Source organism: Canis aureus, chromosome 13 (assembly GCF_053574225.1).
Source record: "Canis aureus isolate CA01 chromosome 13, VMU_Caureus_v.1.0, whole genome shotgun sequence".
Lineage (NCBI taxonomy): Eukaryota > Metazoa > Chordata > Mammalia > Carnivora > Canidae > Canis > Canis aureus.
In genome coordinates, this window is record NC_135623.1 from 24,002,767 (window position 1) to 24,018,113 (window position 15,347).

Consider the following 15,347-nt stretch of genomic DNA (forward strand, 5'->3'; position numbering starts at 1 on the left):
CTGCACCCCGATCTTTATAGCAGCAATGGCCACGATAGCCAAACTGTGGAAGGAGCCTCGGTGTCCAACGAAAGATGAATGGATAAAGAAGATGTGGTTTATGTATACAATGGAATATTACTCAGCTATTAGAAATGACAAATACCCACCATTTGCTTCAACGTGGATGGAACTGGAGGGTATTATGCTGAGTGAAGTAAGTCAGTCGGAGAAGGACAAACATTATATGTTCTCATTCATTTGGGGAATATAAATAATAGTGAAAGGGAATATAAGGGAAGGGAGAAGAAATGTGTGGGAAATATCAGAAAGGGAGACAGAACGTAAAGACTGCTAACTCTGGGAAATGAACTAGGGGTGGTAGAAGGGGAGGAGGGCGGGGGGTGGGAGTGAATGGGTAACGGGCACTGGGGGTTATTCTGTATGTTAGTAAATTGAACACCAATAAAAAATAAATTAAAAAAAAGACAAAAACAAAGAGGAAAAATAAAAAACATGAGACATTACAAAGCCTAAGATTTTAGTCAAAACTCATGAATGTGTATGGAAAAATTAAATATAAATTTGTTTCCCAAACTTCAACAAAGCACCTCACATGCGTGGTACTTAAGAAAAATGAATGATCAGTATGATGAAAAAACATTTTAATATCTTCATAATCAAACTTATGTAATTAGTATTCTAAAAACAGGCAAAAAATTTTCAAAAAGAGTTTCAATCAAGCCAAGCATGATATGAATCAGAGAGTGGGGAACATTTCTATCTTTGGAATACTAAATTACCCAAACTCAATTCTGGCTCTGAAAAAAAAAAATTCTGGCTCTGATTTCATGACTTCCTTCCCAGAAGTTTGTTAAATGCTCATATCCTCTGGAAAAGAAGATGTTACCATTCAGATAGAAATCTATCACTCTCTTCTTTCTTCTCCTCTCTACCCCCAATCTCAGTTTGTAGGTTCAAGTTTCCTCTGATAAGATTATGGGCTCTTTTTCAATCTTCCTGCTACAAAAGTGCTTGATATTGGGAAAATGGAGAGGAAGGACAGAAATTGTGGAGCTTGTGGGTGGCTCTTATTGCAAGGAAAATAGAAAATTCTCCTAGAAAATGGAGAAGGGTCTTGTTTTTTTTCAACTTTCAAAGGATATGATACAAAAGTAGTGAGAACTGACTCCCCAAACCGGACTAGAAAAGAGGAAATCATGAAGTAGAAAAAGTTGATAAGAGGGAAAAGAAAGGAAACATCATGCATACTTGGGAGAAGTCACAAAGTTAACGAAGCACTCTCCTCTGTGCCCTAGCTCTTCCCACCTATAACTTAATAGGGTGCCACACCCATGTGTGAGAGAGAGCAAAGGCCATCGTGGAGGAAAGAATCACAGAAAAAAGGCTTTTATATCCTTGTTGCAGGAGATGCAAAAAAGCCCTTTCTGAGAAATTTCAGCTCTGTCTCCACTGAGCTTCACTTCCTCTGCTCAAAAGTATCCTAACTGCTACCCCAGTACCAGGTAGAAGAACAAGGAGTGGAAACTGTAAGGAAGAAAGCAAAAACGGAGCATCTCCCCTACACAGAGAGGCTGGCCCTCGCTAGGGGAAGCCAGAAGCCTCAAGCTAGGCAGGGGCTAGGCGGAGATTAAGGGAAACACCTGGGTTGAAGCTTGCCACAAGTTAACTGGCCAAATGAGAAACTGTCATTTGTGGACAATTGGAGCGATGGCTCAGGTAATGCCATCAAAACAAATTCCTAAGGACAAAGGATACGCACTCCACAGTCCAGAATTGTGCTGTATCCCTAGGATCTCTGCCCCAGTGGCATTGTATCTCCTTGGTTTGAGATCTAGTCCAGGCTCTGACAGCTCCTGGATACCACAATAGAGAAGGAATATCAAGTATAGCAGGGCGTTCTGTTTGACACAGTCAGAGACTGCAGTGTGCGCTCAACACACAGCCTTCCTAAAATGCAAGGGGGTTGCCGAGGGGCTCATGGAAGATGGCCACAGCAGTTGTGGTGACTGAGCAGAGCCCAGTGACAGGATGCTTCCCACATCTGCTATGTTCAATGCATATCTGAAGGGATTCCCCCTAAAGATGAGGATCGTTCTGTCTCTGATCAGTGTTGGCACTCGCAGGCCTGCATATCCCCACCAGTGAAACAGTTTGCTGACTACATTTTAAAAACCCACTGGTGCCAGGAAAGACTCCGTACACTCTCTATACTGGGTACTTGGCACCAGAGAGAGTCATAACAGTCTCAAGACTGGCCGGTGATCTCATATGGTGAGAGGAGTCTCTGACAAGAATCTGAATTATCCAGAACAGAAAGTCATGACTGCTGAGCAGGTCAAAGCTGGTCTGATCCGTGGGCGTCAAGTTGTACGGGAGACACGGCCAGCTCAGCCCAGGGGCAGAAGCAGTTTGATGTGAACATTCTCGTCTCAAGACGCACACAAATGTGAAGCATTCGAGCAGGAAAATAAATCTTACGTGAACCCAGGGTCTACCACTGAAGCATAGTAACCCCTCGGCAACAAATATTATTCCTTCATTTGTGTTGTTGATATCCAGGCCTCTGCAGTTGGCACATATGTGTATGAGCTAATTGGAGACGATATAAAAGTAAAAGGAATTGAATACCAAAAGATCCTAAAGCCAGGCCTGCCTTGCTGCTTTTTATCATTCTTCTACTCACATTAAGTAATCAAACATTTATAAGCCACAAGATTGTAGCCCTTTTATGACATTTTGCAATAAAATATGTTATCTTCTGTTAATACAATGTCCTAAGCTTCTTGTAAACTTTAAGAATATATTCTTCTGTATATGATTTCTATGAAAAAATGTCCACTATATGGTAAATGGTCAGGTGCTAAGAAAAATTTATCCTTGTAAATGCCCTCAAAGTTGATATTTGGAACTTCACAACAAAGAGTAGTGCATGAGGAAAAGGAATCTAGACTTTTTTGCATAAATTTTCCTTTTGGAGGGATCCCTGGGTGGCTCAGCAGTTTGGCGCCTGCCTTCAGCCCAGGTCATGACCCCGGGGTCCTGGGATCGAGGCCCAAGTCGGGCTCCCTGCATGGAGCCTGCTTCTCCCTCTGCCTGTATCTCTGCCTCTCTCTGTGTCTCTCATGAATAAATAAATAAAATCTTTAAAGAAAAAAAATTTCCCTTTGGTAATAAAGTTACCTTTCATTTGTAAAAATAAATAAAATATAAAATGTAAGGAGACAATGGAAATCCAATGACTCCACATCAAGTGTGTTGAGTGACATTCACAAGGAGGTTGATGGTTTTGCAGGGTTAAGTCATCTTGACAATGAATCCCGGGGCCTTTCTCCTCAGGCCTCTCCTGAACTTCTCACTGAACTCTGAAGCACAGACAAATCTGGAGGTCAAGGAAAGGGAGCTTCAGGGCCTCCAGAGCCAGCTGTAGGTGATTACCAGGGCACGTTATCCTCATGGTGAACTCAAGTGGAAGATAGAAAAGTCTGTATATTTTCACACCAAATCCTCCTTTGCCCAAAGGCATGAGTTACTGACTAAACCCCAACTCTGTCAGGAGGATGATGCCCTTCACTGTGCTTAGCTAAAGTGTCTCTCTGCCAGAGAACCAGTCTGGTCTTCTGCCTCTTTCTCTCTTTTCTGGGATCTAGAAGGGGCATATATGGTGGTTCCTCATCTCATAATGAGGAGCTGCAGGCTTTACCATGGGAGACGGTCAAGAAAGCAATGGGAAAGGGTCAATGGGACCCCTACCTCCATCACTATGTTCTGAACACAAAAGTATCAAGACTTGATTTTTTGTTCTAGTGTTTTTTCCTCTGTTTCATTCTCCAGCTCACGTTTTCCACTTCCTTTATATTTTACCCGAACTTCTGAGGCTGTCTTCAGAAGTTTGACATAAACCCAACAGTAAAATTTCACTTGAAATGTTTCCTTAGTCCTACCTGACGACTTCTGTTAATAGAAAGACCACCGCACTTGGAGGCAGGAAACCTGGGCTGTAGTTTCGACTCTGCCACTTTTACTTGTGACATCCAGCAAGTCACCCAATTTTTTTGACATTCCATTGACTCATGAGTAAAATAAGGATAATAATATATTATACCACAGAGATCACATAGATCACATGGCTAAGGATCAATGTAGGCTTTTCTTGCTAGTTTGTTTCTGTCTCCACTGGCTTTTTGTCTGTAGGGAGGCATATTTGACACTCCTTCTTTCCCCTTTTCCTAAAGCAATATCAAGGATAGAAAAACCTGTGTTCTCCTTCATTCTCTTCTACTACTAGTGGCCTTTATGAGCCCCTGATGGATGAGCTGGGCATGGACTACCCGATTGCAGCATAATAGACAGTTCCCTGTTGCCTAACATCTCCTACTATATTCCATTCTCTTCCTTGGCCCCAGGAATGGATCTTTTTGCATCATGTTCCAATGTTAAAGACCAGGTTCAGACCCTAACAGAAGTGCCACTAGGGCACACTTCCTATCCTGCTGAATGATGCCTTTGTACACTTCCCCACAACACAGCTGAGGTTACAGCTGGAAGGCCTTAAGATTGCATCTATGACATTTGAAGGATTGGACCAACTGCAGCTCAACATTTCCTTTGAGCATCATGCTCCCTATTACTGGAGTCTGTTCCTCCATCCAGATGCCCTGGAACTCCTCAACACCCTTTCCTTCCATGGCCACCACCTAAATTCTAGCCATAGACTCCATTTGCCCATCAGCTTTAGTCATCTAACCCTGAAGCATAGCTGTCTGATGGAACAGAAACTATAAGGGTTCTTCCCAAACCTTGTCTTTGGTTTCTCTCCTACCACCAGCCACAGTCATGGATCACCCTTCCTAGAAGTGCTGGATCTGTCTGCCAACCTGAAGTTGAGCTGGGTGCACAACAGAGCTCTGCATGGCCTCCAATTCCACTGCCTGAGATGAGATGGCATCCCGCTAAATGCATTAGAACTAGACTCAGGACTATTCCACTTGGATTCCCTCTCCCTTGTAGAGACAGATGGAGAAAAACTGCCTGAGAATGTGGCAGGCTATTTTGAGCTTCATGCACTCAACCTTGGGAGAAACCAAATCCAAAACACAAAGGAAATGTATTTCCCAAGCTGTGACTTCCTAGAACTCCTTAGCTTTCATGCCAGTGGCCTGCAGTTACCTCCCTCCAGGTTCCTAAGTGCCCTTACCTAGCTGCAGAGGCTTAATCTGTCAATGAATAAACTGGGCCCAACCTTGGTGCTCCCAAGAGGGTTGGTCAGCTCAAATCTAAAACTGCTTTATCTGTCCCACAATGAACTCTCTGTTCTGCCATATAGGGCCTTCTCCCCAGTTCTTCTATTCCAATGGCTCTGGCTAAGTGTTAACTATTATCTCCAGCTTAACTAGAGAGCCTGGAGGGACTTAAGTAGCTGAAGACCTGAGACCTGAGTTGGAACCAAATTAAGTTGCTAAAGCTAGGCTGGCTCTCCTCTCTTCCAGCCACTACAGCTCACTGACCCCCTGGGCAGCCATTCAGAGCATCAGAACCACCCTCTATGTGCTCAGCTGCCAGGACCTTAGAAGTCCCTGGTGCAATCTGAAGTTAAGGCTCACCACCTACCACTTGGTGGCCAAGCCTGGGACTTGCTTACTTCCTATTGCTGTTTCTGGAATCTTTTCTCATTAGCTGCAGCTACAGAGCTACTATCACCTTGCCTGGAGGCTGCAGGAGAAAACAAATATTTTTGTCCCAAGGGAGATCAAATAGGATGACTTCTGTGAGCAACTCTAGAAAAGACTAAGGAAAAGTGGACAAAAGAGAGAGGATTAGGGACTATGGAAGAGAGAGTCAACCATGTAGAGAGAACTCCCAGCAGGGGTCTGGATGCCATCACATCACTGGAAGCCAGGTTCAGAAAGGCAGTCTGTAGACAGTGCTTAGTACTTAGTGCTTAGTTCAATTTCATTTTTCACACTAAAAATGGTACTTGAAGAAAACAAATCCCAATGGGATGACATAATAGAAAGTACTTGGAAACAAACAGAGAAGTGCATGGCCAAACATATTAAAAATATATACACACATGTGATCTATTCCCAATATTTTTTTCTAAATGAAGGAAACAGATTACCAGAAAATTTGCATTAAATTTTAAGTTCCCTAGCCAAAGCAATCTTGAAAAAGAACAAAGGTAGAGGCATTGCAATTCCAGATTTCAAAATATACTATAAGGAGTTAGTAATCAAAACAATTTCATACTGCCACAAAAACAGGCACAAAGATCAATGGAACAAAACAGAGAGCCCAAAAATAAATTCACGATTATATGGTCAATTAATCTATGAGGCAAGAATATACAATAGGGAAAAGACAGAGTCCTCAATAAATGATGCCAAGAAAACCATATGACCACATGGAAAAGAATGAAACTGAACACTTTCATATACCATACACAAAAATAAACTCGAAGCAGGTTAAAAACCTAAATGGGAGGTCTAAAACCATAAAAATCCCAGAAGAAAATACAGACAGCAGTTTCTTTGATGTTGGCTTTAGCCACATTTTTCGAGATAGGTCTTCTTAGGCAAGTGAAACAAAAGCAAAAATAAACTATTGGGACTACATCAAAATAAAAAGATTGTACACAGAAAATCATCCACAAAACAAAAGCCACCTACTGAATGGGAGAAGATATTTGCAAATGATATAACCCATAAGACGTTAATACTCAAAATATATAAAGAACTTCTATAATTCAATACCAAAAAACCCCCAAACAATCTGATTTAAAAATGGGCAGAAGACCTGAATAGACATTTTTCCAAAGAAGACACATATAGATGATCAACAGACACATGAAAAGATGCTCAACATCACTCATCATCAGGAAAATGCAAATCAAAACCACAACGAGATGTCACCTTACACCTGTTAGATTGGCTAGCATCAAAAAAACAAGAAATGACAAGCATTGGTGAGAATATGAGGAAAAATTAACACTTGTGCACTGTTGGTGGGAATGTAAATTGGTGCATCCATTGTGGAAAACACTGTAGAGGTCCCTCAAAAAATTAAAGATACAATTACCATATGAGCCAGAAGTTCTACTATTGGATATTTAGCCAAAGAAAACAAAAACTTGAATCAAAAAGATATATGCACCCTTATGTTTATTGAAGCATTATTCATAATAGCCAAGATATGGAAGGAACCCAAGTGTCCTTCATTTATGAATGGATAAAGAAGATGTGGTGTGCATGTGTGTGTGCATATACATGTCTATGTACATGGATACATATGAACACATGTACACATGTCTGTGTATATGTATACATGTACACACACAATGGAATATTAGTCATAAAAGAGAATGAGATCTTGCCATTTGAGACAACATGGATGGACCTAGGGGGTATTATGCTAAGTGAAATAAGCTGGAGAAATACAAATACATTTGATTTCACATATATGTGAACTCTAAAATCAAAGCAAATGAATAAACAAACAAAAAGCAGAAACAGATCCATAAATACAGAGAACAAACTGATGATTGCCAGGTAGAGGTGCGAGATAGGCAAAATGGGTAAAGGGGAGTGGGAGATACAGATTTCCAACAATAGAATGAACAAGTCATGAGGATAAAAGGTACAGCATAGGAAACATAGTCAATAGTACTGCAAAAGCATTATACGGTGACAGGTGCTGGTGATGAGCACAGCGTGACATATAATCTTGTCAAATCACTATGCTAGACACCTGAAACAATACAGCACTGTGTGTCAACTATAATTCAATTAAAATTTTAAGTGCCTCCAAACCAAAAGGATAGCTAAGATACATTGATAAAAATATCATGCACACATCAAGAATCATGCTTCAAGGGGCTTCAGGTGGCTCAGTCGGTTAAGTGTCTAACTCCCGATTTCAGCTCAGGTCATGATCTCAGGGTTGTGAGATAGAGTCCTGCATTGGGCTCTATGCTGGGCATGGAACTGCTTAAGATTCTCTCTCTCCTCTCTCCGTCTCCCTTTGCTCCCCGCCCCCTGCCCACATGCTCTTTCTCTCTCTCACTCTTAAAAACTAAAATCTTAATTCAAAGAATATTTAGTGCTATGGGAAGACTCATGATATTAAACAAAAATAATGACAAACTACATGTACAATGATTTCAATTTTGAAAAAGTTGTCTAAATATGAATTATGTATATTAGAAATGTGAACTAGTAATGGTCCTAGAAATGGGAATGTGAGTGATTTAAACTTATATTTCATTGTGTTATTCTTTTTTTTCTAAAATAAGCATGTGTTACTTTCAAAATAATAAAAGTAAAATAAATTATCTTTTGATACTAAACCCCTTTAACGTGGACCAGTTTAAGTAATTCTCTACTTTATGGTGGCACAGTGGGAGTATTAGAAAAAGCATGAATGCTGAAATCTGAATAAACACAGAAAATAAAGTAAAAGGGCATTACAATCTATTTCCAAGCACAACTGTTATATAAATGATCCAAAGATGGCTTCTCTCTATGGGCGCCTACGTCGTTTACTTCTTCACAGCAGGCTGGATCCTGGTAGCCCCAAAAGCCTACAGCTGCTAAAATTTTTACATACCTAATTATTTTATAGATAACCCAAATAAATAGACTTTTAACCATCTAGAGCCTGCTTAATTTGCATATCCCAGGAAACTGTGCTCAATATCTGCTAGCCATGGATGAGATAAATTCTGTTACCCATAGATAGATAAAGACCCCCAAGTTATTGCTGCCTTTTGGAACTTTCTGACATAAAGTCCTCCCCATCTCCAGGCTAATAACACCTACTCAAGTAAGATTACTCTCTAATCCCCATCTTTCTCCTGGGGATTAGCTAGCTCTTAGTCCTTCTCCCCTTCTGGGTAGTGGCCTACATGCCTATAGCTTCTGAAAGTTCTCATGAAAAGTAAAGGATTTCCCCAGCAAGCAAATCGTTCAAAGCGGTATCCCCAAATAAAAGTTGTGCGTGCTACTGCCACCTCATGGTCATATCTTTTTCCTTGTTCATCCTCAAAACCCCCCACAAGCTCCCTACACAGTTCTTGCAGAACTACCCAACTAAAGAGCAATTCAAATTTCAGCTCAGAGAGTGAGAGAGTCCTACACACATTTTTCCAGAAAAAAAATACCAATTTCCTCAATTAATAGAATTGGACTATTTGTAGTCTTACTGGGATCTTACCGACCACAGCGTGGTGCAGAACTCTCTTCTTTTCCTCCTTTGTCTACTGTCAACTTATGGCCCTTAGAAAATACTATTCATATTAATGTTAGTGAAAATCTCAAGTTTTCACTAACCTTAGTATTTCCCATTACACTTTTTTTATGTCATTGAAGTTACCTGGGTAAGGGTATTTTTTGTTTTTGTTTTGTTTTTTGACATATCTTAATGCATATCATGGAATTTCAGGTTTGAAAAAAATTTACTTGTGATGCTTAAATCACTTCTACCACTTTTTTAGCCTACATTTGACAAAACCCATGATAGCCAATAGTCTTCTAAAGTAGCTTGTTCCATCACTGAACGGGTTTGTTTGTTAGAAAGCTATTCTCTGGGGCAACTGGGTAGCTCAGTGGTTGAGGGTCTACCTTTGGCTCAGACCGTGATCCTGGGGTCCTGGATCGAGTCCCACATTGGGAGTCTGCTTCTCCCTCTCTGTCTCTCATGAATAAATAAATATATATAACCCTCAAAAAAAAGAAAGAAAAGAAAAGAAAAGAAAAGAAAGTTATACTCCATATTAATTATAATGTATCTCCCTATAACTTTTAACTATTATTCTTAATTCTATGCTTTGGAGACAAATAGGTCAAACTGAATTGTTCTGTTAAATGATCACCTTCCCTTTTTCCTGATAGAGTCCCTTGTCTTCCAATTTAAATATCCAAATTCCTTCTGCTGTTACTCATTTTTCATACTTCTAAGACCCTCTAAGTTACTGTCCTTCAAAATCACTGTCATTTACCCAAGTGCTTAAATCATGAGACCTGGGATTTATGAAGGGCTCTTTATCTGATCTCTGTAGAATCAAACAGGACTAGACCATTACCTCCATTATACATTTTAAAGTCACAATATTAGTTGCAGCAATTATAATGTTGATGTAAATGTTTAATTTACTTTACCCAGGCTGAAGTGAGACTAAAAGGACAAATTCACAAAACAAGTAGGGCAACAGTTCACAGTCAAGTAATAATGGAAGAATTGTTAACTATCTAAAAATCCCAGCATTACCACAGCAGGCTTAGGGCTGGTATATGTATTCAATTGTAGAAAGAAAGAAGCAAATGGAACAAGTCTTTGAAGGGTTTTGTAAATTCTTTATAATAACTAAACTCTATCTTTATATCCTTTGGCTTTGTAGAAACCTTTGCTCTTACATTTTCATTCCTAAATACAGTGTTATCTCTTATGGGAAAACACACCTGCATTACTATAAAAAATATATGCAGATGCTTCTGGTTATATTTGACATCCTGATCCAAGGCTTAAGACCAACTTATTCTTTAGTTTAGATCCGGGCCTCACCATCTTTCCCTTTTCCCCTAGAGGTTGGACCAATTTAGGCCTCGGTTAAAGAAATACTTTCTGAGACCTAGCCAAAACTTCCTCATTGTTATTCCTAGATAAGGCCACTGGGAAAAGTCAGATAATCCAGGAGGGTCAGAAGCAAACCTTGGCACATTTATTAAAAAGTAGACAAGGCCCTGGAGCTCAGCAGTAAGGCCTGAGTGCACACACAGAGTGCTCTGGACCATCACACCTCCAAGATGGACCGTCGAGAACAGAATAATCACACTTCAGAATGTGTTTGCTACATACACTCCTTTAGAGACAGGGGTATCATCAGTCATTCCCAAATCACAAGAGACCATAGCGTCCTTTATGACTTCATGTAACGAGCTTGAAAAGGTCAATATAATCATTGTGTGGGCTTCAGATCATTGCTACCTTGATAATATTACCTAACAACACTCACCCTCTTTCAGAAAGCTGCTAAGAAACGTGGATTGGAGCAGCACTGCGTTTTGCTTGGCTACATACGTTCTCCCACTGAGATAAGAGAACAAGGAGACCGAAGCTGGCTCCAGGAGAGAGAAATCTACATTTGGATGTCTGCCCTCTCTTGGATTCTGTAATCCTCACATTACAGCTCTAGGTAAGGTACAGCTCAGATCTTTTTGGTGATGTCTTCTTCACTTTCCTCTAACTCTTTTTTGTATTTTTTCCATATGAAAATATAACTTAAAATAGCTTCCTCCTCATGGAAATTGGTTATACTACCACCTGGGTAGCATGGCTTCCAACATCAGAACTGTTCTGAATAAATGTTAGGTCATATGTGTTTTATTACAAATATATTAATAAGTATATTTAATAAAAATAACAGTATTTTACTTAAGTTGAGATGTTAGCTGAGCTGCAAAACCACATGGGCCAAGAACAAATTGTGGAATGATGACTTCATTCTAAACCTTATTACTTATTCAAATCACATATACCAGAGTTCCTGACCCTGAATATGGGGCAGAAGAAAATATCAGGTAGTAAGCGTAGAACATTTTTCTATTAAAGGACATTAACTAACTTCATAGAGAAAAAAATGTCAGTTATGAACTATAAATACATTTTCTTCAACTGGGAATAACCTAAAACAGTTCACCTACCTATTTAAAAATGAGATGGGACAATTATATAAGCCATTTAACAAAAATAAAGATATGGACAATTAGAAGACAGCACGAAACAGTGTACACACAACACACACACCCTTGGAGCAGAATATAACTTAGCAACAATAAGAAATCTCATGTCACAAAGCCACATGGATGAAAGAGACATAAAGAAAGATGAGATGATTCAAATGGGGTTGTCTTGAGTGAGCTCCTGTCCTGCATATCCTCCTGTTTCCTTGATGGTGACTGATGGTGTAACCCCATAACAAACAAAATCTTTGTTGCTTTGCTTTTGTTTTTAGCAAAATGGAGTTTCCAGTCTTTTTTTTTTAACTTTCTTCCTCTGGCTACAAGCAATGATTTCCCTGATTGGTTACTATTAGGGCATGTTCATTGACTGAGACAACAAGTATTTAATAAGCACCTAAAATATACCACATAGTGTCCTAGATTCTAGGAATACGTTGGTGAGCAAAATAATGTCTTCCTCTTATATTCAGGTGGTTGAGACAGAAAATGCACATGAGGTATATAATCCAATGCCAGATAGTGATGGGCACCTTGAAGAAAACTAAAGCAGGATTGGGAAACAGAGTAGCAAAGATTGGCTAAATTAGGGAAAGCCTCTGTGAGTTTCTGATTCTTACCAGAATTCTGAATCAAGTAACAGATAAAGGCATGTGAATACTGGCCAGGTGGAGAGAGGGACAGACAGAGGGATGTTCCAGGGCTGGATATAGGCCACCCCTGGCAGTCAGTCAAGGACCAGCACAGCTGGAGTAACCAGTAGGGGGAATAATGGTAGGAAATGAGGACATGGAGGAAGGCCTCACTGGCCTTCTTAGCTGTGGTAAGGAATTGAGCATTTTTAAGTGTATTTAAAAGATTGACAGCAAGTAGTTGACATGGTCAGATTTCCTAAAAACTGTCATCTAGTTACAGTCTCTAGGCATATAAAAATGAAAACAGGCAATTTAAGAGGCTTCTGTAGTGGTCAAAATGAGAATTTTGGTAGCATGAAAGAGTGAGAGGTGATAGGAATGCTAAAAATTGTTCAAATTCTATTTTGAACATGAGGCCTAGAGTACTTGATGTAGAGTATTGAGAGGAGCAGCAAAGATGTGGCCAAAGGTATAGCCTGAGCAACTGCATGAATGGTGGTGCCATTTACTGATATGGCAGAGAAAGAAGGATCAGCCAGTTTGAGGGGAGAAGAATCAAAAAAGTTTAGTTGTGGGCATGTTCCATTAGATAGCAAATGGAGATGTTGAGAAAGAAATTGAGTAGATAAATCCAGGCTGTAGAAGAAACTTCATAGCTGAGAGAGAAAATCTGGCTTCATCTTACAGAGAGTTGTTTTTTACAATAGGAGCTAACAGGCAAGTCACTTACAGAGAGTGTAGTTAAAGACAAATATCAAGGATTAGGTTCTGGAAAAAAAATAAAAAAGACAGGTCAAGTTAACCAGGAGGAACTCTGACATAAAAGCCTAAGATAATATATATAGAGAAAAGAGAATGACTATGCACAGATCTCTAATTAATATATTTCAAATCTCAGAATGCTCTCAGTGACATAACACCATAGTTATTTTTACTCTACATGGCAAAATATAGAGAGTACCATCATGACGTACTTTCCCTGCATGTGATCAATTTCAAAAGAGGACTGAAGCCTGTGTACTCTGATTAGGGTAACTCTTAGCTAAAAGAGAACCAATAGTCTTTGATCTAAACCTCATCCATTCATACCAATTTCATTTAAAATGGTTATTCAAGATGACAAAACAAGAAGCTTCCTCCTCTTCAGCACCAAAGGGAACCAAGTTAAAAATAAAGAATACTTTGAAGAATTGCACCTATGTCACTAAACACTGAAAGTAATATTGTAAATTGTGTGGTTTCAGAAAGATCTTTAAAAATAAGAGGACACACAAATGTCACAACTGGCCTTGCTGTAAGCAATCGTTGACTAAAAGTTGATGTTTCTGAACTTGGTTGAAAGCCTCTGAATGACAAGAGAGCATCTACCTTAACTTTATGTAGCTGAGGACACAAAACAAAGCCAGGGGTTTAATGGCCCATGATGGGCCTGGTAATCATGATGATAAAGCTGTAACAAGCATTTGCACTCCCAAGTTCCTTATTTCCTACCAATATCACTGGGGCAAAGAGTGTTGAAAATCTTTACATAATCTAAAATGGTGCTGCCCATTGAATTGTAAAGAAACTTAGAGAATATCTTAATGAGAAAACTTCTGTAGAGTCATTTATAACGTGGTTAATGTCTTATTATTGCAGTTTGAAGAGGGGAAAAAAATGAAAAACCCAGTCGAAAATAACCACTCTGACTCTGTGAGTGAATTCATTCTTCTTGGATTCCCTTGTCCCTGGGAGATTCAGATCCTCCTCTTCTCATTCTTCTTTGTGATCTATGTCCTGACACTAACTGGAAATCTGTGTATTATCTCTGCAGTGTGGTGGGATGAGTATCTCCACACCCCCATGTATATCCTGCTGGCCAATTTTTCCTTCCTGGAGATCTGGTATGTCACTTCTACTGTCCCAAATATGCTAGCCAACTTGCTATCTGAGACCAGTACCATCTCCTTCTATGGCTGCTTCCTCCAGTTCTACTTCTTCTTCTCCATGGGCACCACTGAGACCTTCTTCTTGTCTGCCATGGCCTTTGACAGGTATCTTGCTATCTGCAGGCCCCTGCATTACTCCACTGTCATGACTGTTCAGCGTTGCATCAGAATAGGAGCCGGGTGCTGGGTGTGTGGCTTCTCCTGTTTTCTCCTCCCAGTTTACCTTATCTCTCAACTTCCTTTTTGTGGTCCTAATACAATTGATCATTTTTTATGTGATCCAGGGCCCCTTATGAAGCTGTCCTGTGTGCCAGCTACTGCTACTGAGGTCATCTGTGCCGTCTTTAACTCAGTCCTCATTTTCTCCACCTTCCTTTTCATTACCAGCTCCTATACTCTGGTTATCAGAGCTGTGCTGAGGGTCCCCTCAGCAGAAGGCCGGCATAAGGCCTTCTCCACATGTGGCTCCCATCTTGCTGTTGTGTCTCTGTTCTATGGCTCTATCATGGTGATGTATGTGAGCCCAACAGCAGGCAATCCAGCAGGGATTCAGAAAATTGTGACTTTATTTTATTCTGTGATGACTCCACTTTTTAATCCCTTGATCTACAGCCTCCGGAATAAGGAGATGAAGATGGCCCTGAGAAAATTGTTTAGGATTATGAGATTTGGTCAAAAACAGCCTTTCAAGAACTAGAATTCATATGTGTGTAGGACATATAGTGATATAAAACTATAGGAGGTAAATATCTTAAGTAAATTCAAGAGGTAAATATGTCTCCCATATTCCTAGAATATTTTTAGAAATGCATCTCAATGAAGCAAATAGCAAATAAGATCTTATAAAAACTTGCATAAATCATTTGTACTAGGCTTTATTGTATTAATATTCCCATGTGTCATGCATGGAAACAGGAAAATGGGAGACATTCATGGGACTCTTTGCAGAAAAATCATATATAACCCAGAGGTCAACTGGCCAGCTTCTATCTTTTGCAGATATAAGTAAATTTGTCTCTCATCCCAGTTTCACAGTGATCAGAGGTCGAAAG

At 39.8% G+C, this 15,347-nt stretch overlaps 1 protein-coding gene across 1 annotated transcript; it reads left to right on the forward strand.

Annotated features, from left to right (window-relative positions):
* Positions 1 to 1,710: 1,710 nt before the first annotated feature.
* On the forward strand, positions 1,711 to 14,992 carry LOC144282717 (olfactory receptor 11H6-like). The gene is made up of 2 exons (XM_077846596.1): positions 1,711 to 1,719; positions 14,006 to 14,992. The coding sequence occupies exons 1-2, from the start codon at positions 1,711 to 1,713 to the stop codon at positions 14,990 to 14,992; spliced, it is 996 nt and encodes a 331-aa protein (XP_077702722.1).
* The last annotated feature ends 355 nt before the right edge of the window (positions 14,993 to 15,347 follow it).